Raw genomic sequence first — 27,445 nt, forward strand, 5'->3', positions numbered from 1 at the left:
AATCTAGGTTCTGATCTCTCAACTTTCAGTAAAAAAGTCAAATAAGTTAGTTGGTATTATTCTTGAGTTTTTAAAATCATATTAGCTTGTGATCTCCATTTCTCCTTATGTAGAAAACATAAAGTGAAACATACTTACATCATTACATGGAACTATAACAATATGTAGAAAGATGATAAAAAGGTAGCATAGGATATAGATTGAAAACAGATAAAATTTGGTTAGATCTTGTCGATGATGTTTTACATTGATAAAATTTTCAAGCTTTGCTGTTTTGTATTTTCTTCATTAAATTTAGTTAAGTCTATGTGTTTTATTTTTATAAAAAGTTCTATGATGCTAAATACATAGGGGCAACGGCGAAGGCCGTGTCGATCCTCAAGGAGGATTGTAAACTCTACAAGGATGGGTTCTTACTCAACCATGCTAAAAACCTATTGTATATGCTGGAATTAGAAAAATGTAGCTCGAGCATCCTTGATTCTTTTTGTAAGGCCGAACGACCAATCTAGAAAAGGCTCGTGAGATTTGAATGGTTGATTCATGTTGAGGAAATGCAAAGAAGTGGACGAAGCAAAACAAAGAGTGAGAGAGAGAAATTAGAAGGTAAAACTGAAAGAAGAGAATGCAGATCTTCCGATCCGATTCTGCAACCGAAATCGAATCAAATATTTACAATGGAAAATGGAAGGTGTTTAAAACATGTTGATAATAGTGTTTTTTTTTCTCCAATATTAACATAACAAATATGGATGAAAAATAAAATAAAATAAAGTAGTGGAGGATGATAAATTGTTGTTTTGATTGCTTAAAGATATGAACTGAAATTATTGTTGGATAGGTTAACTTGATGTAAATTGAATTTTGAAAAACATCCCAGATATTTATGGCATGTGACAAAGACTTACTTCGGCAAAACATCCCGATGATTTCTTCTTCTGCTTCTTCTTCTTCTTATGGCGACATCCGCGATCATCCGTGCAGAAAACGCAAGAGAGCTCCCATGGATCCAACCGAAAGGCGCTCATGCCCCGACCTTCCTACGGATATTCTCTACGAGATCGGCAATCGCCTCGACACCCGCATGAACGTCCTCCGCTTCCGTAGCGTCTGCTCTTCCTTCCGCTCCGCCATCCCCGCGCCCCCCCGCCGCGAGGCCTCGCGATTCCCTCTCCGAATCCAGCCCGACCTCTTCCTCCGCGCGAGCACGGTCTACGCCCTCGAGACGCCGGACGGGGCCGCCGGCTCCGGCCGCCCGCAGTGGCTGCTGATGCTCGAGGAGTCGGCGGAGCCCGGTTGTATGATGATCCTCAGCCTCTACTCACAGCGGAGGATTGCGCACATGCTCCACAAGTTCCCGAAGGTACTCGATTCTCGCCAATCCCGAATGGTTGAAATCTGTAGACAATACACGCTCCATTATAGCTATAGAACCGAAGGCCGCCTCTTTCAAGGTGTACAGAAAGCAGTGATGCATCCGGATGCCGTAGGTTCTGATTCAGATCAATGTTCGGTTTATTTCATTGATGAAGGTGGGGAATTAGGTTGTTGGAAATACGGGGATGAGAATTGGAGCTATTTAGAGGTTGATGGCAGCGACATCGACCAGTATGATGACATCGTAGCGTATGATGGCAAAGTCTGGGTCGTTGATTCCGTCGGACAGATTTTGCAGCTTCAGACATCTTTCAGACTTCGAAGTTTCTCACTGCCGATCTACGACATTGGCGGTTGCCGCCGTCGCCTCTTCGACTGCTTTTCGAGGCGTTTGGTGGTATCGGGCGGTGATCTTTACATAGTGTGCAGATACACTAGCGATGGTCCATGTAGCCGTGGCTCGCCGGAAAAGACAAGTCATTATGAAGTCTTTAGATTGGATCAGCGACGTGCGAGATGGGAGGAGGTGAGGAGCTTGGGCGATTCGGCTTTCTTTCTCTGCAACTGCTGCTCGTTCGCAGTCCCGGCGCGCGAGCTCGACGGGCATGGCGAGGGGAATTGCATCTACCGCGCGGAGATTCGTTGCATCAACTTTGAGGTGTTCAACTTGGCGAATCGTAGCCTCAAGTGGGCGGACTATTCTGACTTCCGGATTGGTTTATTGCGTTGATGAAGAAGGGCGATTAGGATATTGGTAGTATGGAGATAGACGGGCAGCTTGTCATGCCCCTTTTAAATGCTTACTTACGTTTGTAGTCTTTGGAATGCGGTTCTTTTTTTTTTGGTCTATGCTTACTCTACACTCACTTTCAGACTTTTGCCCTGCAAGACAGGCCGTAGAAGTCGAAACCGTCCCACATTTGAATCCTCACCTCCCCCTTCCATGTTGGAAGGGTGGCCTCCTAGTGGTTGGAATGCGGTTCTCGTTCCATAATCTAGATATAAGTATGATTAAGTTTTTATTTCCAGATTTTTTTTTTTTTTTTTAAAGATTACTCTAGAATGAACGCGAAAAATACAATTTATATCTAGGGAAATGATACTCAGAGTCCCTAAATTTTGTCTTGTATGCAATGTCAGATTTAAAAGGTCTAATTCGTTTAATGTGATCGTTGAATTATTTCTGTAGTAATTTTATTAATCAAACAAATGAAAAGGTCACCATAAGTTCTCGAATTATTGCGAAATGTGCAATCTAGTTTCTAATCTCTCAACTTTCGGTAATAAAGTCCAATAAATTAGTATTATTCGCAAGTTTGAAAATCATATTATTGCCCAAAATTTGGCTCATCATCTCCATTTCTCCTGGTGTAGAAAACATAAAGTGAAATATACTTACATGGAAAAAAAGATGATAAAAAGGTAGCACCATATTTTGTTGTTGTTGATTTGGGATATAGATTGAAAACAAATAAAATTTGTTAGATCTTATCCATGATGTTTTACACCGATAAATTTTTTAAGCTTTGGCGTTTCGTATTTTCTTCATTAAATTTAGTTAAGTTTATTTTTTTTATTTAATATCATATTTTTGGATGATTAACCGTAGAGTTTCAAAGCACACAAATTTAACAAAATTAACTGAGAAAACACCAAAGATTATTTTTTTTTTATATTTAAAAATTTAGGAACAATATTTTGGATTAAATTAAGTATGAATATCAATAGATATATTAATATTGTTACCATGTATGTGAATGAAAACGGTTAGACTTAAAATTAGGGGCGAGTGATTTTAGGGAAACCTACTTTGTTAGGATCATTGATTAGTTTTTTGAACTTGAAACTTATCTATAAACTCTAATAATGATTTTGGAACTGACCCCGTCAGTCTAGTCTAGTTTCAAAGTCTATACGAAAAATGACCAATTTCTTTTTTATATTCCATTTCATCTGGTATTCCTTGATAGTGTTGCTCGAGACATCGATTCTTCGAATTAAGTTTAGTCCAGTCCAATTCCAAGATATACCTTGGATCAGTGCTTGATCTTACTTAAAATAGCATGAATATCAATACAATATAACCTTAAATAAAGTTCTACTTTTATTATCGTTTTTCCTGGAATTACACATCAGTGGTGTCAAAACATATCACTCCCTAGAAATTATTAGGTAGGATGGCTCCATAATGTCAGTAACTCTTGACATAACATGATACGAAAGTGAACAGGGCTTCAGTTCGAAAGAAAGAAGAAGATTCGATTCTCTTATAGGTTACCTACTTAAACTGTTGATAGACCATTTGACATGTTTAAATAATCGAATTAGCATGTATTTTTTTTTAACATGATATGACTAAACTACGATAGTTCCAACAAAAGACGTTTATTCTCTCGAGAGTGAATTATATGACGACATTATGCTATTCCTGTGGCTTAAAACTTCATGGATGATTTTGGTAAGAATTGTATATACACCCGTCAGTCCATCACCCAAATTGGTGAATTGTGGCATGGCAAATTGGCTGACTTTTTCCTTCTTTAATTTGTTCAATTAGTAATTTTTTTAATACTAACCGCCCCAAAAAATCGATTTTTTAAACTTAACTCCTCACCATAAGACTAACACACGAAACCTCTGAATTGCAGTGACAAAATTGGGCCGTTGGGCTTTTTCCTGTATTGGGTCTGAACCTGAGCTGATTTCAGTGATGCCAATAAGAAGATTCTGCTCCTCTTCAGTTTTCCCAGTTTCAATTCGTTCGGTTGCTCCTAGAGGTGTTAGAATGGATATACAATCCATTTATGAACTCATATTTATTTAAATGGATCATTAATCATTAAGTTTTATTTTTTAAAGCATTCATAATAAATTTTAAAAATAAAGAGATTGAGATATATAAATCTTAAATGGAGGATGCGTTTGGGAACCACTTCCAAAGCCCCCTGGGGTCCAAAGTCCATTGGGCAAAAAAACGGGTGTTTGGCAAAACACTTTGGAAGGGACTTAATAGCAAAGCAAGTATTAAGGCTGAAAGCCCAGGGCGGTGAGAACCGCCCGCTTTCAGCCTTTTCGCATGCCCACGCGGCACTTTTTTTTTTTTTTTTCCAAAATTATCCTCAAGAATTTTTTGTTTTTCCGGTGCGTGCCCTTGGATGAAACACTATTCATCTTCTCCGGGCCAACGACTGCTACAGGGACGCCGCGACCTAGGCGATCTTTGTCGGAGAGTCGGGCAACCTCCGCGAGTCGCGGTGTTGTCGGCGACCGTCGCCTGTTGCACCGACCTCTGCACGAAGCTCACCGGGGCCGCGCGACCCATCTCGTCGCACGACGCACGCGACCTCGCCGCCCTAGATCTGGGGTCGCTGAAGGTCGCGACGGCGTCGCGCGATCTCGTTGCCCAAGAACCGGGTCGCCGGAGGTCGCCGGAGGTCGCCAGCGGTCGTCGGACCGCAGCCCTTGCCAGTCATTTTTTTTTTTTAATTTTTCTTTTGATAATTTTTTTTATCACAAAAAATTTTCAAAACACTTTATTCTTTGCATTTTCCTAAAACTTTTAACAAAATGGTTCCCAATAGCACCCTAAAAATGAACCCAGCCGAGAGGGACACAGACGCGATTACCCTCTCTCTTCGTTTCCACACCTTCGACCTCTAGAGAGAGAAACTAGAGAGAGAGCGCTTCATCAGCTGGTTCCATCTCACTGATCGGGAGACCCCTCCCGGTTTCTCTTCGTTTTCTCGCTTAACCTCCATCTTCTTCTCCTTCTTCTCCTTCCGCCGTCAGCCGCCGCCGCCGTCTTCGCCGTCCGCGGAAAGTAGAGGGAGTGGCGGGGTAGAGAGAGAATTTTCCGGAAAGGGGGGCGATCGAATTCGCTCGTGGAAAGCGATTGCGCTTTGATTCAGCGTTCAGACGCCAATCTTCTGAACTTTGCTCCAAACGTGAGTGCAATCACCCATTAGAAGGTAGTGGTTTCTCGTACTGTCCTTTTGCTTTTATTGAGCTGAAAATTCATTTTTTTCTTTTTTTAACGTCCTCCAATTTGGTGAATCGAGTGTTGTTTCAATGCTTGTTTAAATGAACGAACCGATGGACATGCGGGACATGACTTTACGATACTATTGAACTTTCGGCAATGGAGATTAGTGGCTTATGTATGGAGATTCAACCCATGGCGTGATTAGCAATCCTCGGTATTTTGTTAGCCGAAGTTGTGGAAATTTATGGTTTGTGAGAGACATGTCACATGTCCTTAAATTGAGATTTTTCTGGCATCCCTTTTAGTTTTTCGAATTGAATTGGCCGACGCACCTGATGGGGTAAGGCTTGGCTGCCTGTTCGTTTCATTGTCAGTTCGAACTGAGTCAGCATGATTCTGATAGGTGTTTGAAAGGAATTGTTCCTGTACTCTAAAACGTGTGTAGGTATTTGGGAATGGTTTTCTTGTTCTGGTCTCGACCTTCTGCAGAACAACAGAAGCAATGCATTAACAAGTAAGATTAACTCTGGTTCTGGTTTTTTTCTGTCTATCGTGCTTTTAAAAGATCTCGCACCTATGTTTTTTTCGCAGAAGTGGAAACTAAATTTACTTGTGTCGATTCACTCAGTTATGATAATGTGTTATGTATGGATCACCCAGGTCCGGTCCCTTCAACTATGATGCTAAATACAGAGGGGCGACGGCGAAGGCTGTGTCAATCCTCAAGGAGGATTGTGAACTCCACAAGGATGGGTTCTTACTCAACCATGCCCGTGTTTTAGTTGGATCCGGTCGTGATACCTATGAAAAAGGCAAGAATGCTCTTCAGAGTTGGAGGTCTGTTCATGTGTTCAGTGTAGGCAAAGTCTTGTGCAGGTTTACATTCCTGTCCTTAGACTTGATTGCATTTGTAGGCATTTCGGGTTGAACTGGACATTTGTTGATTCCAAGACTCGAGTTCAGAATGGGGTGAAATTTTGTGTTTGTGTGAAGGAGTTTCTGCCTTGGCTCGTGATGCCTCTTGAAGTGGTCTTTGTAAATGAAAGCCAGAAGTCTAAGAAGGGTGGGGCTTTGGGTGGGGCTTCCTTTCGTTTCGGCGGTGGTACACTTAAAGGTCACCTGCTGGTTGGTAACTTCCTTTGACCTCAAGTGCAACATGGGTACTTATATGAATAAGTGTGGCTCAAATGTTAATAAACGATATCTTGTGGCTTCCTGGTTATAATGATTTTTTGTAATGATACTTATGATGAATACTAGCTTTTACACTTCTCATACCTTCTTCTTTCATGGCCTATGAGAATTTTCTGAACTCTTGCATATGCTTAGATGCATATGTCAATTTTAGCTTGAAATAGCGTCGAATGTCTTTTGGGCGACCTACACTATGTTATTCGTCAAGCTATTTTGCATCTTATGGATAACCCTTGAGTTGATTTTGTATGATTTGCGGAATTCCATATGACTATCCTTGGTCACTCTTCCTATCATCTACAAGCATGTCTTGAGTTTTCATTTTGGTATTTTGTTCTTCTGTGCAGTATGTTTTGCTGCTGTTACCTTAATTTGCAAGTTGTAGTGGGGATTCAGTACCATGAGCTTTTCTTCTCTGAAGTTTTCGATATACTATTTGCTTGGGGAGACATGACAGTGGACTATATCCCTAGTATGTATCCTAATTAAGCAGTTAACTTCTCTGCTGCCTTCTTATCCTTACAAGCTGAAAGCTTGTTATCTAATTGTCAAAATGAATCATAAGGAATCTAATTAGTTGCTCTACTGTTGAATATGCGAATCGGGTGCATGCATAGTGTCCTCCCTCACCCCCTTCTAAGCGAACTGTTTGAGTATATTTAATTTTTCCAATATTGTCTCATACAGATGCTGTCATTTCTTCAGTCTGGTTGGCAGCTACTTTCTGGCCACAGATTTTAGTTCTTACCATCTGAAAGTTGTAGCAAATACAGTAATGCTAGCATTTATTAGACCTCTACGAATACAAAGTTGCGTGGATATTAAGCTCATCTCTTCACAGCTCTTAGGCTGATGACAACAATGGGCTTATCAATTGGGTCATTGTGATTTCATAATGCTGCGCCCTTTGATTATTGATGAGCCATCTTGGCCGTCTGACAAGACTAGAGATCGACAACCTTCAAATCTTCCATTTGTCACGTTTATTTATTTATTACCTTTAAATCTTGATAAGAACCTTCTGTCACATATTACTAGGCAGTGTTTGCAAAGTCTGTTTCAATTATCTGACATGGCAAACCAACTTAGTTTCTCCTGTCTAAAATGTATTTTTGGACATATGACCAAGTTTTATTCGTAGAACATCAAGTCTTCTTAAATAATAATGTGGCATTCCATTTTGCTCTAGGCTGGGGAAGAGAGCTTTTCGATTGAGCTGGACGAGAACAATCAAGTGTGGTATGAAATACTCTCTTTCTCAAAGCCTGCTCACTTTCTGTCTTTCATTGGTTACCCATATGTACAGCTCAGGCAGAAGTATTTTGCTCATCAATCTAGTAATGCTGTCCGGAAACATTTAGGAGCTCCTTAGCTACCTGTACTAAATGCTGCAAGCTGTGTACAAGTGTAACATGATTATGTCCTCATGACAACTTCTTGCTAAATCTGCAATATGTTATGATGATATCGATTTTTGATACCAGTGTACGTCTTCTTCTGTCCAAACACAGTATGTAAGCTGATTGAATGACATGAGCTGGAATGCCAACTATTTGATGGCTTAAATTCGCTTTTACCACTGCAAGTTTCTATACATGAGATTCAGATATTGTGTAACATCTATCACACTTGAAGAGGGACACCAATCTAGACTCTAAAGTAATTGTAGCTTCCAGAAGTCTGCACTTTTATGCACAAGCTAAGTTTATTATGTTGAAATATAGCATACTGTGTTAACATTGTCATCAACTTAATTTTGAATTAAGAATAGTTGGGATATAAGTTAAATTTTGAATCAAGAATAGTTGGGATATAAGTTATGATGAGCAAAATGATATGCATTAAAGGCGCTTTAGTTGGTCAACTTATCACTCAGTTTGAATTTGACCACTCAACTCTAATGCTGGACAGCATTCTAGACAATTGACTATTGCCAGTAGCGTTGCATTGAGTAGTTTTGTTTTGTTTTTTTTTTTTTTTTGGGGTGGTTACACAGGCTCTTATTAATGCTTGCTTGCTGTCTATTTCATTTCAAAAACAATCCACGGTCAATCTGTAGGCTGATTTTTCTACTCATCATGGTCCACTAGCCGAAAGTTCGCAAAAACCCTCATCAATCTCAACCCTATCGTTGGATCGACAGTCAATTCTTATCGTGCTTTAGGGTGAGCATGGTTACAGAGTAAAACCAGGAACTTGAGAATTGGATTGATAAAAACTTGTAGGTTCTAAATTCTAAGATATGTAGGGTAGGTTTTAGGTTTCAAAAAATGAGAAACCTATTTTGACGGGTAGGTTTCAGGTTCTTAGTTAAAGAAACGTGGAACTTGTAACCTAGAATATTGAATAAGTTTAATGTTTTTCTTGATCCATATCTTCATACAATCCTCCGATATGCCATATCGTTCGATGATAAGTGTACAATTTGGAAGTACTAATCCGAGTTTCTATTTTATGATTAAGATTTTTACTTTATCAATGTTCATATCTTTCGTGTGTACAAATATAAGTTATAGTTAGTAAATTGTAATCGCTCAAATAATAATATAAGTAGAACTTGGATAGACCCGAAACTGATGTAAGAACTTATGACATGGTAGATTTCAGGTTCTAGCGTATGCATAATAAATTTCAAGTTCTAAAAAATAAAGAATCTATTTCAACAGATAAGTTCTAGATTTTAAGTGGAACATGTATGAAATTTGAAATTGCTCACCCCTACCTTGCTTTCACTTTATTGCTCGACTTCCTTACCCTTTTGCTTCCCTATCAACGACAATGCTTCATCTTCGGTGTCTTTTAAATTGGTATGTCAGGAGTAACTTGATCGAAAACTTTGCCTTGATGATAATGAAACTGCTAGAATTTGGAAGAATCTGATTTTGGATTGACTGTTCCCAAAGGCAGCGCTTGAGAAAGTTTGAGAGATCATTCAAGCAACTTTTTCTTCCAAATGAGAGTACACAGACTTAAGACCTATCCTTGCTTATCCAAGCTTCTCAACTAGATTTCATTTATCATGCCTCGACTTATCCACAGTCCATGCAAGGTGCTACTGAACATGGATGTGATAGGCCACGAAGCAATCTAGCTTAACTATATAGACAGCTTATGTCGCCCAGAAAAAGTATCGTTGCAATCAAACTAAGCTGGTGTTGGATGGTGCTGTGGCTAGATGCTTAGACCTCTCGCCTCATCAGGTGCTTGATCTCGCCAAACTTTTGGAGTCAGCCCCATAAATCATTTAGTTACTTTATGTGTTAGGGATTGAAAGATGGTGGAGAATTGGTTGGCACTAAGCATTTCGACGAAGGTCCGAAGTGGGAGGTTGCATTTTTCGATAATGCCAGGTATGCCATACTCCGATCCATTAGTTAATTCTCACGTGTCTAAGTGGGGTTCACTTTTGACATTTTTCAAATGCTTTTATTATCACGATTGAGCCAACGTGGGAACAGTGAGTGATTGACCAATGTTATTATTAAGATGATGATGTGATTCTAAAGATTATGGCTGATGATGGAGGATCCAATCCTTGGAGCGTTGGTGAAGAAGGGAGAAAACTGCTAAATGGTAACAATCCTCTCCAGTGTATATATTAATTAGGGAAGCGATATGGTTGAACCGCCGGGAGCCCGTCGATCCCTCCTCTGCTCCCTCCGCCGTGGTCAAGCCCGCGGCTTTTACTCCCGCTGCCTCCTTATGGAGCCCAAGGTCCTTTGCCTCCTTTCCCCTCTCCCAAAATTCCTCTGCATTCCCAATGCTTGCGATGACTCCTCCCACCTCCACATTGTCCTCGACCTTTGCGACTCCCCCAACCTCCACCATGCCCTCGCTTTCGCTGGCCCCATTCGGGAGCTCAACGTCGCCTGCTCTTCCTATTCGATTCTAGATTCTATTCGGGACCAGCCTATTTCCTTTTTTTATTTTTGATTTCATTTGGTATTCATTGAGAATGTTGCTTGCGAATCCGATTCTTTGAATTACACAATGTAAATGCCTCAAAAAAAGGAAAAAAGAAAAAAAAAAACGTCTTGTATATGCTGGAATCGGAAAAATGTAGCTCGAGCATCCTTAATCCTTTTCATAAGGCCGAGCGACCAATCTACAAGAGACTTGTGAGATTCGAATTGTTGATTCGTGTTGAGGAAATTCGAAAGAGTGGATGAAGCAAGGTAATAGCAAAAATACAAAATGCAAGGTAAAACTAAAACGAGATAATGAAGATTTTTCAGTCCGATTCTATACTCGAAATTGAATCAAATATTTACAATGAAAAATGGAAGGTGTTTAAAATATGGTGATGATAGTGTCTTTTCTTCACCAATATTAACATAACAAATATGGATGAAAAAAAATATAAAATAAAGTAATAGAGAATGATAAATTGTCGTTTTGATTACTTTAAGATGTGAACTGAAATTATTGTTGGACAAGTTATTTTTGATATAAATTAAATTTAGAAAAACATCCCAGATATTTATGGCATACGATAAAGACGTACTTCGGTAAAACAGCCCAATTTCTTCTTTTCTTCTTCTTCTTCTTCTGGCGACATCCGCGATCATCCGTGCAGAAAACGCAAGAGAGCTCCCATGGATCCAACCGAAAGGGGCTCATGCCCCGACCTTCCTACGGATGTTCTCTACGAGATCGGCAATCGTCTCGACACCCGCATGGACGTCCTCCGCTTCCGTAGCGTCTGCTCTTCCTTCCGCTCCGCCATCCCCGCGCCCCCCCGCCGCGAGGCCTCGCGATTCCCTCTCCGAATCCAGCCCGACCTCTTCCTCCGCGCGAGCACGGTCTACGCCCTCGAGACCCCGGACGGGGCCGCCGGCTCCGGCCGCCCGCGGTGGCTGCTGATGCTCGAGGAGTCGGCGAAGCCCGGGCGTATGCGGATCCGCAGCCTCTACTCGCAGCGGAAGATCGCGCACATGCTCCACAAGTTCCCGAAGGTACTCGATTCTCGCCAATCCCGAATGGTTGAAATCTGCAGACAATTCACGCTCGAGGGTACAACCGGAGGCCTCTTTCAAGGCGTACAGAAAGCAGTGATGCATCCGGATGGCGCAGGTTCTGATTCAGATCAATGTTCGGTTTATTTCATTGATAGAGGTGGGCAATTAGGTTGTTGGAAATACGGGGGCGAGAATTGGAGCTATTTAGTTGTTGATGGCCGACGGCGCCGTCGTTTTGTTGATGGCCGACGACGCCGTCGTTATGTTGATGGCCGACGGCGCCGTCGTTATAGCGACATCGTGGTTTATGATGGCAAAGTCTGGGTCGTCGATTCTGACGGGCAGATTTTGCGGCTTCATACGTCTTTCAGACTTCGAAGTTTCTCACTGCCGATCTACGACGTTGGTGGTCGCCGCTTCGACTGCTTTTCCTGCTTCTCGAGGCATTTGGTGGTGTCAGGCGGGGATCTTTACATAGTGTGCAGATACATTAGCGATGGTCCGTGTAGCGGTGGCTCGCCGGAAAAGACAAGTCATTATGAAGTCTTTAGATTGGATCAGCGACGTGCGAGATGGAAGGAGGTGAGGAGCTTGGGCGATTCGGCTTTCTTTCTCTGCAACCGCCGCTGCTCGTTCGCCGTCTCGGCGCAGGAGCTCGACGGGCATGGCGAGGGGAATTGCATCTACCGCGCGGAGATTAATTGCGTCAACTTTGAGGTGTTCAACTTGGCGAATCGTAGCCTCAAGTGGGCGGACTATTCTGACTTCCGGATTGGTTTATTGCGTTGATGAAGAAGGGCGATTAGGATATTGGTAGTATGGGGATGGACAGCTTGTCATGCCCCTTTTAAATGCACTTACGTTTGTAGTCTTTGGAATGCGGTTCTCATTCCAGAATCTAGATATAAATATGATTAAATTTTTATTTCCAGAAAAAAAAATGTTATTAAGATTACTCAAAAAATACAATTTATATATAAGGGAATGATATCACAGTCCCTAAATTTTGTCTTGTATGCAATGTCGGATTTAAAAAGTCTAATTCATTTAATGTGGTCGTTGAACTATTCCTTGATGTTCAGTATAGTAATTTGGGCAACCGACACTATGTTATTCATCAAGCTATTTTGCATCTCATGGATAACTCTTGAGTTAATTTTGCATGATTTGTGGAATTCCATATGACTATCCTTGGTCATTGTTCCTGTCATCTATAAGCATGTCTTGAGTTTTCATTTTGGTTCTTTGTTCTTCTGTGCAGTATGTTTAGCTGCTGTTACCTTAGTTTGCAAGTTGTAGTGGGGATTCAGTACCACGAGCTTTTCTTCTCTGAAGTTTTCGATATACATTTTGCTTAGGGAGACATGACAGTGGACTATATCTCTAGTATGTATCCTAATTAAGCAGTTAACTTCTCTGCTGCCTTCTTATCCTTACAAGCTGAAAGATCGTTATCTAATTGTCAAAGATAAAGCATAAGGAATCATAAGCCATGGCAGCAGACTAATTATTATCCATATCTTTTCTAATCAGTTGCTCTACTATTGAATATGTGCATTGGGTGCATGCATAGTCTCCTCCCTCACCTCCTTCTAAGCAAACTGTTTTAAGTATATTTAATTTTTCCAATATTGTCTCGTACAGAAGTTGTCATTGCTTCAGTCTAGTTGGCAGCTCCTCTCTGGCTACAGATTTGAGTTCTTATCGTCTAAAAGTTGTGGCAAATACAATAATGCTAGCATTTATTAGACCTCTACGAACACAAAGTTGCGTGGATATTAAGCTCATCTCGTCACAGCTCTTAGGCTGATGACAACAATGGGCTTATCAATCGGGTCTTTGTGATTTCATAATGCTGCGCCCTTTGATTATTGATGAGCCATCTTGGCCTTTTGACAAGCCTAGAGATTGACAACCTTCAAATCTTCCATTTGTCATGTTTTTTCATTACCTTTAAATCTTGATAAGAACCTTTTGTCATATATTACTCGGCAGTGTTTGCAGAGTCTGTTTGAATTATTTGACACGGCAAACTAGGTGTACCTCTCAGTTTCTCCTATCAAAAAAGTATTTTCGGGCATATGACCAAGTTTTATTCGTAGAACATCAAGACTTCTTAAATACGTGACATTCCATTTTGTTGTAGGTTGGGGAAGAGAGCTTTTCGATTGAGCTGGATGAGAACAATCAAGTGTGGTATGAAATACTCTCTTTCTCAAAGCCTGCCCACTTTCTGTCTTTCATTTCATTGGTTACCCATATGTACAACTCAAGCAAAAGTACTTTGCTCATCAATTTAGTAATGCTGTCTGGAAACATTAAGGAGCTTCTTAGCTACTTGTACTTAATGCTGCAAACTGTATACAAGTGTAGCATGATTATGTCCTCATGACAACTTTTTGCTAAATCTGCAATATGTTATGATGATATTGATTTTTGATACTAGTGTACGTCTTCTTCTGTGCAAACATAGTATGTAAGATGATTAAATGACGTGAGTTGGAATGCCAACTATTTGATGGCTTAAATTTGCCTTTACAACTACAAGTTTCTATACATGAGGTTCAGATATTGTGTAACATCTATCATACTTGAAGAGGGACACCAATCTAGACTCTAAAGTAATTGTAGCTTCACTTTTATGCATAAACTAAGTCTATTATGTTGAAATACAACATACTGTGTTAACATTGTCATCAAATAAATTTTGAATCAAGTATAGTTGGGATATAAGTTATGATGAGCAAAATGGTATGCATTAAAGGCATTTTAGTTCAACTTATCACTCCGTTTGACTTTGACCACTCAACTCTAATGCTGACTTTTGTTTCCACTACATCTGAACTCTAATGTTGGATGGCATTCCGAGACGATCGACTATTGTCAGTAGCGCTGCATCGAGTAGTTTTGTTTTGTTTTTTTTTTTTTTGGGGGCGAGGGGTTGGTTCCATAGGCTCTTATTAATGCTTGCTTGTTGTCTATTTCATTTCAAAAACAATCCACCGTCAACCCGCAGGTTAATTTTTCTATTCATCATGGTCCACTAGCCGAAAGTTCACAAACAATCTCATCAATCTCAGCCCTATCATTGGATTTGCAGTTGATTCTTCTCATCGTGCTTTAGGGTGAGCATGGTTCTAGAATAAAACCAAGAACTTGATAATTGGATTGGTAAAAACTTGTAGGTTCCAAGTTCTAAGATATGTGGGGTAGGTTTCAGGTTTCAAAAAATTAAAAACCTGTTGATGGGTAGGTTTCATGTTCTTAGTTGGAGAAACGTGGAACATGTCACCTGTAACTTGAAATATGGAATAAGTTTTAATGTTTTTCTTGATCCATGTCTTCGTACAATCCTTTGATATGCCATGTCGTTCGATGATAAGTGTACAATTTGGAAGCACTAATTCAACTTTTTATTTCATGACTAAGATTTTTCTTTTATTAATATTCATATTTTTTGTGTGTATAAATATAAGTTATAGTTAGTGAATTGTAATCGCTCAAATAATAATATAAGTGGAATTGTGATAGGCCTTGGAACTGATTCTACAACTTATGGCAGGGTAGATTTTAGATTCTAGGGTATGTAGAGAGATTTCGAGTTCTGAGAAAGGATTTGAATTGATGTCCTTTCATTGATTTCTCCTAAATTGCATTGATTTCTCCTAAAATTTCATTTCAATTGGAATTTGGTTATTTTCAACGAGGATCCTCGCTAAGCATCCATGGTTGAATGGTTAAAGCGCCCAACTCATAATTGGCGAATTCGTAGGTTCAATTCCTACTGGATGCACGCCAATGGGACCCTACAATAAGTCTATTGGAATTGGCTCTCGACCATATTTCGATTGTTAATACGATATAGAAGGACCGCTACTACAAATAGTACTACACCCTTGATCATGAAATATCGATTGCTTGTTGAACCCTGTGAATTGCGTGAAAGTAGGATACTCCAAATTCGGGGGTCCAAGAGTTTTATAAAACGTTCTTGGTGGAAAAAAATGTGAATGAAAGATTCCACGGAAACCTATTTCAACGCGTAGGTTTCAGGTTTTAGGTGGAACTTGTACGGAATCTGAAATTGCTCACCCCTACCTTGCTTTCACTTTATTGCTAAACTTCCTTACCCTTTTGCTTCCCTATCAACAACAATGCTTCACCTTTGGTGCCTTTTAAATTGGTATACCAAGAATAATTTGACTGAAAACTCTGCCTTGATGACAATCAAACTGCTAGAAATTGGAAGAATCTGATTTTGGATTGACAGTTCTCAGAGGCAATGCTAGAAAAAGTTTGAGAGATCATTCTAGCAACTTTTTCTTCCAAATGAGAGTACACAGACTTAAGACCTATCCTTGCTTATCCAAGCTTCTTAACAAGATTTCATTTATCATGCCTCGATTCATCCACAATCCACATAAGGTGCTACTGAACATGGATGTGCTGAGCCGTGAAGCAATCTAGCTTAACTATGTAGACAACTTATGCCGCTCGGAAAAAGTATCGTTGCGATCGAACTAAACTGGTGTTGGATGGTGTTGTGGCTAGATGCTTAGACCCCTTGCCTCATCAAGGTGCCCGATCTTGCCTAACTTTTGGAGTCAGCCCCTATGAATCATTTAGTTACTTTATGTGTTTGGGATTGAAAGTGGTGGACAATTGGCTAGCACTGGGCCCAAACTTTTGGAGTCAGCCCCACCATGAATCATTCAGTTACTTTATGTGTTTGGGATTGAAAGATAGTGAACAATTGGTTGGCACTGGGCATTTCGACGAAGGTTCGAAGTGGGAGGTTGCATTTTCCAATAATATAAGATATGCCATACTACAATCCATTAGTTAATTCTCACGTGTCCAAGTGGGGTTCACTTTTCACATTTTTCAAATGCTTTTATTATCATGATTGAGCCAACATGGGAACAACGATATCGGAGCAAGTGATTGACTAATGTTATTATTAAGATCATAATGTGATTCTAAAGATTATCGATGATGATGAGGATCCAATCCTTGGTTTGTTGGTTGAACCGCTGGGAGCCCCTTGATCCATCCTCTGCTCCCTCCACCGTGGTCAAGTCCACAGCTTTGACTCCCGCGGCCTCCTTATGGAGCCCAAGGTCCCTTGCTTCCTTCACCCCTCTCCCAAAATTCCTCCGCATTCCCGATGCCTATGATGACTCCTCCCACCTCCAAATTATCCTCGACCTTTGCGACTCCCCCAACCTCCACCGCACCCTCGTGTTTGCTAGCCCCCTCGGAGATCTCAACATCGCCCACTCTTCCTATTTGATTATAGAGTTTGGGCTCGTTTGGTTCGGTTACCCTCGTGTTTGGCCCCTTTTGGGCCCACTCTTCCTATTCGATTATAGAGCTCGTTTGGCCATCGGAGATCTCAACATCGCCCAATTCGATTCTAGAGTTTGGGCTCGTTTGGTTCGATTCTGGGGAAATGCCATTGAGAGAATACAAATAGGTGAAGGGTTTTTCGAAATGCTAGACTGTTTGGTAAACTATAACTGAAAAGTGTTTTAGGGAAATGCAAGACTCGTTGGTAAATATATATTTGAAAAGCCCTTTAGTGTGACTAAATTAAGTTTTATAGTATGAGTATTTTTAAAATTGCAAAAAAAAAAAACAATGACTATATAACATTTTTACATTATCATGTTGAAAGTAATGTAAAAGATATATATTAGTAAATTTATTTAAAAATTATATTAAAAGAATTTGATTATAGATTATATGCAAAGTTTAACTTTTGGCCTAGGTTTTTTAGATTTGTTTTTAACTTTGAATAATTTTTTTATTTATTGTAATATTAATCATATTTGTTAATTAATGATCAACATTGATAAAAAGTTGGGCTATTGATTGTCAAAAAATAAAAATGACAAAAAAAGGTGAACCCAACATTTGCAAATGGATTTTATTATTTTTAAAAAATAAAAATAAAATCCGATGAAACTCCGTCGCCGATCAACGGTGGTTGGGGTGTGGGGAAGATGATCGCTTTAAAAAAAAAGAAAAATAAGTCAACGGAGGAATAGTAGAGGTAGACTTGCATTTTCGAAATGCTGAAAGCTCCACTTGCTTTGGGCTTTTAGCATTTTAAAGTCTAGTATTTGGCTAATGACACCTCCAAATGCTGAATCAAACACCTAAATTTTTTCTAAGGGGCTTTCGGGCTAAAAGCCCTTTTGGGAATAGCCCTTTTGGGAATGCTGAACCAAATGGGGTGTCTATCTTGGACTAGCCAATTTCCTTTTTTATTTTCGATTTTATTTGGTATTTCTTGAGAATGTTGCTTGTGACATCAATTCTTCGAATTACACAACGTAAATGCCTCAAAAAAAAATCTTGTATATGCTAGAATTGGAAAAATGTAGCTTGAGCATCCTTGATCCTTTTTGTAAGGCCAAGCGACCAATCTACAAGAGGCTTGTGAGATTTGAATGGTTGATTCGTGTTGAGGAAATGTGAAGAAGTGGACGAAGCAAAACAAAGAGTGAGAGAGAGAAATTAGAGGTGGTGGCTGTAGCGGTAACAACAAAAATACAAAATGCAAGGTAAAATTGAAAGGAGAGAATGAAGATCTTTCGGTCTGATTTTGCATCCGAAATCGAATCAAATATTTATAATGAAAAATGGAAGGTGTTTAAAACATGTTGATGATAGTGTCTTTTTTTCTTCAATATTAACATAATAAATATGGATGAAAAAAATATATAAAATAAAGTAATGGAGGATTGTAAATTGTCGTTTTGATTACTTTGAGATATGGACTGAAATTATTGTTGAATAAGTTATTTTGATATAAATTAAATTTAGAAAAACATCCCAGATATTTATGGCATATGATAAAGACGTACTTCGGCAAAACATCCCGATTTCTCCTTCTCTTCTTATTCCGGCGACGTCGGCGATCACCCGTGCAGAAAACGCAACCCATGGATCCAACCGAAAGGCGCTCATACTCCGACCTTCCTCCGGATGTGCTCTCCGTGATCGGCAATCGTCTCGACACCCGCATGGAAGTCCTCGGGTTCCGTAGCGTCTGCTCTTCCTTCCGCTCCGCGATCCCCGCGCCCCCCCGCCGCGAGGCCTCGCGATTCCCTCTCCAAATCGAGCCCGGCCTCTTCCTCCGGGAGAGCACGGTCTACGCCCTCGAGACGCCAAACGGAGCCGCCGGCTCCGGCCGCACGCGGTGGCTACTGATGCTCGAGGAGTCGTCGGAGCCCGGGCGTATGCGGATCCGCAGCCTCTACTCGCAGCGGAGGATTATGCACATGCTCCCCAACTTCCCGAAGGTACTCGATTCTCGCCAATCCCGAATGGTTGAAATCTGTAGACAATACACGCTCGATGGTACAACCAGAGACCCCTCTGAAGGTGTACAGAAAGCAGTGATGCATCCGGATGGCGTAGGTTCCGATTTAGATCAATGTTCGGTTTATTTCATTGAAGGTGGGGAATTAGGTTGTTGGAAATACAGGGATGAGAATTGGAGCAATTTAGAGGTTGATGGTAGCGACATCGACGAGTATGATGACATCGTAGTGTATGATGGCAAAGTCTGGGTCGTTGATTCCGTCGGGCAAATCGGGCAGATTTTGCAGCTTCATACATCTTTCAGACTTCAAAGTTTCTCACTGCCGATCTACGACATTGGTCGCCGCTTCGACTGCTTTTACTGCTTTTCCTGCTTTTCGAGGCATTTGGTGGTATCAGGCGGTGATCTTTACATAGTGTGCAGATACACTAGCGATGGTACATGTAGCCGTGGCTCGCCGGAAAAGACAAGTCATTATGAAGTCTTTAGATTGGATCAGCGACATGCGAGATGGGACGAGGTGAGGAGCTTGGGCGATTCCGCTTTCTTTCTCTGCAACTGCCGCTGCTCGTTTGCCGTCCCGGCAAGTGAGCTCGATGGGCATGGAGAGGGGAATTGCATCTACCGCGCAGAAAGAAATTGCAACAACTTTGAGGTGTTCAACTTGGTGAATCGTAGCCTCGAGTGGCCGGCCTATTCTGACTTCCGTGTTGGTTTATTGCTACGTGCTACGGGGATGAGATTTGGCATGTAAAAGGCCGCAAGGCTAGTATTGAGGTTGAAAACTGATGAGCAATGCACCTGGACTTTTAGCAGAAGTTTCTAACATTATTTATATGATGCAGATGCTTTCTCCTCTCTTCCAACAGTTAGGTTGTACCTGCGGCAGGACTGCAGGAGCAACAACGAAGCCCACCTTGTAAGGACCGGCAGATCGGAAGAGAGGAATAAGGGCAGGACTTACCCGAACAGCAGTGACGCCGATGGTGGACCCGACGCATTTCCCAGCCCAGATCTGGCACAGAGACTCGATTTAACCGGAGGGAAGAATAGAAGATTCTTCGGTGCTTTGCAACACTGTTGTTGCCTGCGTCTAACAGAGATTCATTTGGCAGGATAAGGGATGGGTTTGCTAAAAACATTGAGGTGAGTTCAGCGGAAAACATTGAGTTGAGTTCAACAAAACAGGCGGAGGCTGTAACTTTGGTTGAAACTCTAGACTTCATCTCTTCTAAGCTTTCCCTGAGTAGTATGAAAAAAGAATTCCTACTTCAGTCTGATTATTGTACGCTGGTGGAGAGTGTTCTCTCCTTAGCTTCTTTAAGTTGGGCAGTGCAACCTCTAGTGGACAAGGTTAAGCATAAAATGGCGAATATTTCGGGATTACTTTAGCCCACTGTAATCGCGCCACCAACAAAGTGGCCGATTAGTTAGCCAAAGCCCATCGTATGGGTTGTTTCCCTAGGAACTAGATTGTTAATCCCCTCTTTGCTCTTTTGGATTTACTTTGTACTGATGTTCATGTTGTATTCGTTCGGAATCTCAGTTAGTAATGAAATGCAGCTTATTAGTCCCCCAAAAAAAAAAGCAGCCAAGATAAGAACCCCATTGACGTGTTAGAGCATCATACTTGTGCTAACTTAAACCACAGGACAATTGATTATCCTTGTTTTTATCGTCCTGTTCTATATATATACTAACTACTAAGGCTTCTAGTGCGCTCAATTTAGTATTTATTTACACTATGGAACACGGATTGAAACAACTCATGTTACAAAAAAAACAAAAAATACCCTTCATAACCCATAAACCCCTTAATGCCATGAACTCCTTAATGCATTGACCTAAAAGAGAAATTATTATATGGTCTATAGACGATATAGATGAACATTACAAGATCAATTGTCCTGATGAACTTGGTCTACATGGTTTATATGTCATGCAATGTTTTTTTCTCAGATTTAAGAATGTGTTAATTTCCATTGCCATTACCAACCAGAACCTCTTAAACAGAAACGACCATCTTGATATCCTTTGCTTTTCGGGTGAAAGTTACCAAGAAAACAACACAAGAAGAAAAACTGAAGCTCTAAAAACATACTGCTGCAGTGATTCTGGACACGGACATAAACAACAAATGAAGTTTTATTTGCAAAAAAAGGTACCTAGATCATATACCGGTGATCTCTGTAGATGTCAAAACCAGTAACTACAAGCATTCAATTAAGAAATTCTACATACCGAGAAAAATTGAAGGTACTATTAGCCAAAAGGAACTCAAATGCTTAGAACTCACTCCCTAGAGAAGGTCATTTACAAGTGACGTGCTGAAAATTGGCTTGTCTTTGCTAGCTTCATACATTGCGGCACCATTGCTACTGCTCTTCCTCCGAGGCTTCGCCTCTCTGAGCATGGTTATGACATCCCTCATGGAGGGCCTATATCTCAGTAGCTTTGCTGTATAGAGGAGCACTATTATGAGCACCAAAAAGCATTTCTTCCTAAACATGCTTGCAACATTGGGGGTCTAGAGCTTCTTCCAGAGCTCCGTTGTCCCTAATTTTCCTCCGTATCCACTTGACAATGTCGACAGATTCTCCGAACTTGGGGTATAGAGGCCTTTTGCTTGCGATGAGCTCCAATAGTACGACACCAAAGCTGTATATGTCTATCTTTTTGTCGACCTTCATGGTGTATCCGTACTCTGTCGACGAACATAAAAAAAAAAATTGCAGCATTCTTAGCTAAGGAAAGGTGATGAGCATATGTGGTACTTTCGTCACTTTTTAGCATTGACTAGTAGCTATTTTGCAAGGGTAATAAGGTTATTAACTGGGACACTAGAAAGATCTGATAGTTGATCAATTTGATGAAAGATTATGAGAGTATTAATCAACTTACCAGGCACAATGGGCCCGTTTGGTTCAGCTTTCTGAAATGCCATTGGGAGAATGCAAATATCTTTGAGATAAATGGGTTTTCCGAAATGCTAGATTGTTTGGTAAACTAACATTGAAAAGTGTTTTAGGGAAATGCAAAACTATTTGGTAAACTTGTATTTGAAAAGCTATTTAATGTGACCAAATTAAATGTTTTAGTTTTAGTATTTTTAAAATTGCAAAAAAGAAATAATGAGTATATAATATTTTACATTTTCATGTTGAAAGTAATATAAAAGATACATATTAGTAAATTTATTCAAAAATTATATTAAAAGAATTTGATTATAAATTAAATGCAAAACTTAACTTTTAGCTTAAGGTTCTTTTAGGTTTGTTTTTAACTTTGAATATTTTTTTTAATTATTGCAGTATTAATCATCTTCGTTAATTAATGATTATTCTAGTATATTGATAAAAAGTTGAGCTATTGATTGTCAAAAGATAAAAATGATATAAAAAAGGAAAGTAAACTTATTCGGTGGATGGTAAAGCGACCGATTGTAGATGCTAATTTTTTGGAGTAAGCACTGCATATAAAAAAGGAGGTCCTAATTAAGAGAAATAAAACCAAGTCTCTCTCATACAAATTTGACTAGAAAGAGCCATTTCATGATAGTAAACATGGTCATATATGTCCGGAAAAAAGAAATACGTTATACTTAGTATTACAAATCTCAACGACTTTGTAAACTTATCGCTATTTCATCACGTAAAAAAGCCATGTCCGGAGATGCATACGAATTTGAAGTACCCACCCCTTCATTTGCATCATCATGGTCAACTGAATATCCATAATCATGATCCAATTATGCTTGTTCAAAATCCGTATCAGTTACGTTATTTCTCCGTATATAATTGTGCAAAGTCATTGCCACTACCACAATTTGCACTTGCTTCTCATACGGATAACTTGGCATATGAGTTAAAATCCTCAACTTCTGTTTTAATACACCAAAGGCTCGCTCAATTGTCGAGCGTAGTGAGGAATGGGCACGGTTGAACACTTCTTGATATCCCGTAGGTGAAGGACCTTCTTGAAACTCTGGCAAATGATATCTAACTTCTTTATATGGCCCAAAATAACCAGTAGGATTTGGATATCCAGCATCTACTAAGTAATATTTACCTACATATATATATTGTAAATTTAATCAACATATGCCAATTAGATATATGGATGTATCTAAACCATTGACTAACATACCTGGAGGAGGATGGGGAAAATTTGCGTCACGTTTTCCAATAGCTTCATAAAAGATACGGGTATCATGAGCTTATCCCTCCCAACCGGCCCAAACATAGACAAATTCCATATTAAAATTACATATGGCTAACACGTTTTGAGTTGTTGTTCATTTTCGACTAATAAAACGAATTTGATCATACTTAGGTACAACCGCTGAAATATGTGTGCCGTCAATAGCTCCAATGCAATCATTAAAATATGGATAAAATCGTCGATTTTTCTCGATCTTCTCTGGAACTTTTCTATATTGTGGATCAGTTGGTTGGATCAAATCTTTTCCCATATCGCATACTTTATCTAAAACTAAGTTAAAGTGCCTACTTATGGTTTCTCCGGAGTGTTGAAAACGCTATTGTGCTAATCTATTACCTATACCATGTCTTAGAATATGAAGAAACATACCAACCATTTCTCTAACATCAGTATTCTTAGATCCTTGAAGGCCATAACGTGTTACTAAATCATGCGTTAAATTGTCAAATACAATCTTATGCATTCTAAACATATTGTAGCACCTTATCGGATTAGCATCTTCGCCAATCAACTCTTTTAACCATACATAACATGTATATGTTGAGGTCATGCAATGTTGTTTGCAAAGATTGGTCACTTGATAAAGAATTGCAGCTTGAGTGACTGAGATAAGATCCCATAATTCATTTTCCTCTTGCTCATGATTTTCCCTTGAATGTGAATCATCCATAACTGCTTCAAGTAACCAAATATAAAAAGAAACAATGTATTAACCATCGCATAAATCCTCCATAATTGTTTTAAGTAACAAAATATAAAGAGAAACAACATATTAACCATCACATATATGCAAACTATCACATTAAGAGATTACCAAATGAAAACAATTCTAACATCAAACGTAAATTGAAATTAGGTTCACAAAGGCTGCAAATAAAGATCCATAGATGGAAATAAAGTGGAATGACTAAGCTTTAAACATGAAAATAATAAGATGCTAACATCCTCCTATCTACGAAGACTTGATTCTTTTCTCATCTCATATTTGAGATACTTTACTTTCTTTGTATCATTTTTAAGCTTATGAAAACTTGCCTATTGTCTATCTTTTCCTTTAAATGAGAAATTGAAAAAAAGTACAAGTCTTCGTCTTCCACAATCTCAGGTATGGAATCCAATATCTCTATAAGGTCCTCATAAGGACCGACTAAACTGGTTGCGTTGGATGCAGCACTGGTAGTGCTCCTACTCTCAACAACTGTAAGCAGCCTGTTAATTTGTGTTCCTAGCTCCTCTCTTGTGCTCAATTTTTTTTTATCTTTCTTCCCTCGAGCTTGCATCTTTGAAGTCTGTGTGGCTCTCTTACGAGTTTGAGTTCCAGTTGGTTCATCCACACGATCCTTCAAGTTTTCATCAGTAGACCCTACAACATCATCGATACCAGGTTGTGTGGTCTCCACATCATTATCAATAGATAAACCTTGTCCATGATTCCATGTGATTCCTCCAGTAGCAATTGTATCTCTGAACATCATATCTAACTTTACTTCAAGATCATGATATATGCCTTTCATCCTAAAAGCCTTAAACTTTGGATTAGCCTGTTATAATGAAGTATTTACATAAGTTGTAGACTTTAGAGGTGAGCTTAATATGAAAGAAAAAAAAGAAGAAGTGAGGAAAACCTGAATTTTACGCTCCCACCATTCGTCACTCACATCAATGGTTTTCTTCCTTAAATCCCATCCTAATCCAGTTTCCTTATAAAGCAATGACCTCCATCTTTTCCATTATTCCTTGAAGTTATCCTATTTACTCTTCATTTTTTGTTTATCATATTTTTTGCCCGTTAGCTCCTCAAACTTACTAATTATGACTGTCCATCCATCTCTTTTGTTGTTTGCAGGACGATTGCCTTTTTCAATTTGTTCGATGCACAAATTACAAAAAATTTCTACATCTTCCGAGCTCCAAAATGCCTTTTCCTTTGATGAACTCATCTTCTAGTAAAGTGACATGAACAAATTTAAGAGACACAAACAAACAAGATCAACCACTTAGGCCCTCTCTTATTAAAAAACTAAAAGATATTCACTTAAAGAAAAGAAAACTAACATTGAGAAAAATAAGGACACGCAAAAACATTATACTTGCATAAAAAATCCTTAATGGTTCGTCGGTTAAACTCTTTTACATACTCACATTAAAGTACTAGATTACAACAACACTTTGTTAAGCACTCCCAAAGTTTCCATTTCAAGAGGTTCTCTTATTTCTCACCTAAGTAAGTCCTTTGCTAAACCCTAAACTTCTTTCACCAAGTACAGCATGACCTATTGAACACCGCAAATAACCAGCACATACTGAAAATGGATTCCAGGCGTAAGCCAATTAAACTATAGCTAATACATTATGAATAGGACATTATCCTTGATATAGACCAGCAAAAGCATTGCATAACGTGTTGCAAATCATAAAGAATGCACGTGAATAACATGTTGCATATCAGATTGACAGAAAGAGAGATGGACAAAGTCAACAGACGCAATATATTAGTTGTATCATATATTTATGACAGCAAAAACAATAGGCAATCCAAACTCTCTTAACTTTACATCATCAACATGATATATGTACACCTCAGACCAATAAAGAATGCACACTCACATTAAAGTACTAGATTATAACATCATTTTGTTAAGCACTCCCAAAGTTTCCATTTCAAGAGGTTCTCTTATTTCTCACCTAAGAAAGTCCTTCGCTAAACCCTAAACTTCTTTCACCAAGTACGGCATGACCTATTGAACACCACACAGTAGCAGATCTCAAAGCTCTCGGTCACACTAGACCGTAGCAACAAGTGGTTAGTACTTTCACCTTCTTGCTTGCCCATAAAACGCCAATTAATATACACCTTACCCCCTTCTAAGATTTTCACCAGTTCAAACTGCTCCTAAGAAGCTTCACATGCAAAAATGGCAACCTAGGGGCGTTAGAGTTTAGCTTCCAAATAGGCATGGAAATGAATTATCGCAACTATGCAGAATGATGACCAGGAAAAAGAACAGTGAAAACTTGCAATTTTGGGACCAAGTGAAAGCTTTGCCTACGGTAAAAATTGGTACCCATGCGATAACAATGCATCAATCAAAGCAAGCAAGATCGTAGACTAACTTGTTGCGGGGTGTGTCGGGGGTCGGAATGTGAACGAGATCGGAGCACAGGGAAGCCAAGTGATCGCACCACGTCCGAGCTTCGACCCACCCGGACTCGGCGCCACACAGCAACTCGTCCTCGCCTTCTTCGGTCAGGCGTTCCTGAGAGAAACGAGTTCACACATAACAGAACGAAAGAGCCCGGAATTCAGCTAGCAAACTCCACCAAGCACACACCCATTGCACACTGAATCCTGTGTGAAATTCAAGAACCGAAAAACCGCAACACTCCTAGATCAATAGAATTCCAAACGAACTGACAACGCCGGTCCGACCCCAATCACGCGGTTCCGGCACAAACCCAAGAAAAACATAATCATACCCACGAATCGAAATTGAACAAACACCCGAACAGACGAACAAGAACAGGGGGAGAAAAAGAGAGGGATCGGGTGTGCGAGAGAGAGAGAGAGAGAGAGAGAGAGAGAGAGAGAGAGGGAACAAACTGAGAAGACCGATAATAGCGTTTACCATCCAACGACAAAAAGGAATAAAGAGGGAGGAAGAGAGAGAGAGAGGGGCATACCAGGTAGAAGATAGAGGAGAGAAAAAGAATCGGCGAGAGCGGATGCGATGCTGCAAGAATTGGCGAGAACGGATGCTGCGAGAATCGACGAAAAGAAAAGAGCTTCGCGTGATGGACTGTAGAACAGAGGAGAGGAAAGAGCGTTGAGTCGAGAAGGTAGGGTTTTGTTTTGGGGTAGGGTAAAATTGGAGTTTTAACAAAATTTTGAGGGTAAAATGAACAATAAGCAAAAATTTATTAAGCCTCCCATCAGCATGCCGAGAATGCTGAAATGCCCAAGTAGCCTTTGAAAGCCGAACCAAACACCCTTAAATTTTTCCCAAGGGGCTTTGGGGGCTCAAAGCCCCTTGGGAAAGCTGAACCAAACACCCCCAATGTGTCCATAGGACCCTGCCACTATCGATACTGTTTCGTTCTTCCAGAGCATCATTCTTGCCAAGCCAAAATCAGCAATTCTGGCTTCTAGGTTCGCATCGAGCAAAATGTTGGTTGACTCGACATCTCGATAAAATGATCGGGGGATGGCAATCATGGTGGAGATAAGCAAGCCCTTGGACGACACCAAGCGGTATAAACAATCCTAATACCAGCTTCTCAATCTCTTGCTTCAGACAAGGAGTGACCAATTTAGGCTCAGAAGCCTCTAATCTCTTAGGAGGACTATATGGAAACAATCTCAAAAGATATCGCCATTTCACT

The 27,445-nt window shown here is 39.9% G+C and overlaps 4 protein-coding genes across 9 annotated transcripts; all 4 read left to right on the top strand.

The window, feature by feature from the left end:
- The first annotated feature begins 925 nt into the window (after nucleotides 1-925).
- On the top strand, nucleotides 926-2,107 carry LOC120288826 (putative F-box protein At5g60060). Its single transcript, XM_039302993.1, has one exon. It carries the CDS (start codon nucleotides 926-928, stop codon nucleotides 2,105-2,107), a length of 1,182 nt encoding a protein of 393 aa, XP_039158927.1.
- Nucleotides 2,108-4,988: 2,881 nt separating this feature from the next.
- On the top strand, nucleotides 4,989-8,132 carry LOC104422818 (UPF0548 protein At2g17695). 2 transcript variants are annotated; one of them, XM_010035249.3, is made up of 5 exons: nucleotides 4,989-5,345; nucleotides 5,805-5,873; nucleotides 6,020-6,196; nucleotides 6,274-6,484; nucleotides 7,743-8,132. In XM_010035249.3, the coding sequence occupies exons 2-5, from the start codon at nucleotides 5,815-5,817 to the stop codon at nucleotides 7,923-7,925; spliced, it is 630 nt and encodes a 209-aa protein (XP_010033551.1). In that variant the 5' UTR covers nucleotides 4,989-5,345; nucleotides 5,805-5,814; the 3' UTR covers nucleotides 7,926-8,132. The 2 variants fall into 2 exon arrangements, with proteins under 2 accessions (XP_010033551.1, XP_010033553.1); XM_010035251.3 differs by having other exon boundaries at nucleotides 4,989-5,321.
- A 1,922-nt stretch (nucleotides 8,133-10,054) lies between these two features.
- LOC104422819 (putative F-box protein At5g60060) lies at nucleotides 10,055-14,052 on the top strand. Its single transcript, XM_010035254.3, has 2 exons — nucleotides 10,055-12,228; nucleotides 13,658-14,052. The coding sequence occupies exons 1-2, from the start codon at nucleotides 11,149-11,151 to the stop codon at nucleotides 13,901-13,903; spliced, it is 1,326 nt and encodes a 441-aa protein (XP_010033556.2). The 5' UTR covers nucleotides 10,055-11,148; the 3' UTR covers nucleotides 13,904-14,052.
- Nucleotides 14,053-18,377: 4,325 nt separating this feature from the next.
- On the top strand, nucleotides 18,378-20,414 carry LOC104422820 (putative F-box/kelch-repeat protein At5g24040). Of its 5 annotated transcripts, none has more exons than XM_010035255.3 (2): nucleotides 18,378-19,621; nucleotides 19,690-20,414. In XM_010035255.3, exon 1 carries the CDS (start codon nucleotides 18,462-18,464, stop codon nucleotides 19,596-19,598), a length of 1,137 nt encoding a protein of 378 aa, XP_010033557.2. In that variant the 5' UTR covers nucleotides 18,378-18,461; the 3' UTR covers nucleotides 19,599-19,621; nucleotides 19,690-20,414. The 5 variants fall into 5 exon arrangements, with proteins under 5 accessions (XP_010033557.2, XP_039159883.1, XP_010033558.2 ...); XM_039303949.1 differs by having other exon boundaries at nucleotides 19,714-20,414; XM_010035256.3 differs by having other exon boundaries at nucleotides 18,378-19,609.
- The last annotated feature ends 7,031 nt before the right edge of the window (nucleotides 20,415-27,445 follow it).

The sequence above is a fragment of the Eucalyptus grandis genome, chromosome 10 (genome assembly GCF_016545825.1).
Source record: "Eucalyptus grandis isolate ANBG69807.140 chromosome 10, ASM1654582v1, whole genome shotgun sequence".
Lineage (NCBI taxonomy): Eukaryota > Viridiplantae > Streptophyta > Magnoliopsida > Myrtales > Myrtaceae > Eucalyptus > Eucalyptus grandis.

Excerpts from the sequence above, each read along its gene's own strand:
- LOC104422818 (XM_010035249.3), top strand. The coding sequence starts at position 5,815 with ATGGTTTTCTTGTTCTGGTCTCGACCTTCTGCAGAACAACAGAAGCAA. Across the intron at positions 5,874-6,019 it reads CAGAAGCAATGCATTAACAA|GTCCGGTCCCTTCAACTATG; the intron begins GTAAGATTAACT and ends TGGATCACCCAG. Across the intron at positions 6,485-7,742 it reads CACTTAAAGGTCACCTGCTG|GCTGGGGAAGAGAGCTTTTC; the intron begins GTTGGTAACTTC and ends ATTTTGCTCTAG.
- LOC104422820 (XM_010035255.3), top strand. The coding sequence starts at position 18,462 with ATGGATCCAACCGAAAGGCGCTCATACTCCGACCTTCCTCCGGATGTG.
- LOC120288826 (XM_039302993.1), top strand. The coding sequence starts at position 926 with ATGATTTCTTCTTCTGCTTCTTCTTCTTCTTATGGCGACATCCGCGAT.
- LOC104422819 (XM_010035254.3), top strand. The coding sequence starts at position 11,149 with ATGGATCCAACCGAAAGGGGCTCATGCCCCGACCTTCCTACGGATGTT. Across the intron at positions 12,229-13,657 it reads TTAATTGCGTCAACTTTGAG|GTTGGGGAAGAGAGCTTTTC; the intron begins GTGTTCAACTTG and ends ATTTTGTTGTAG.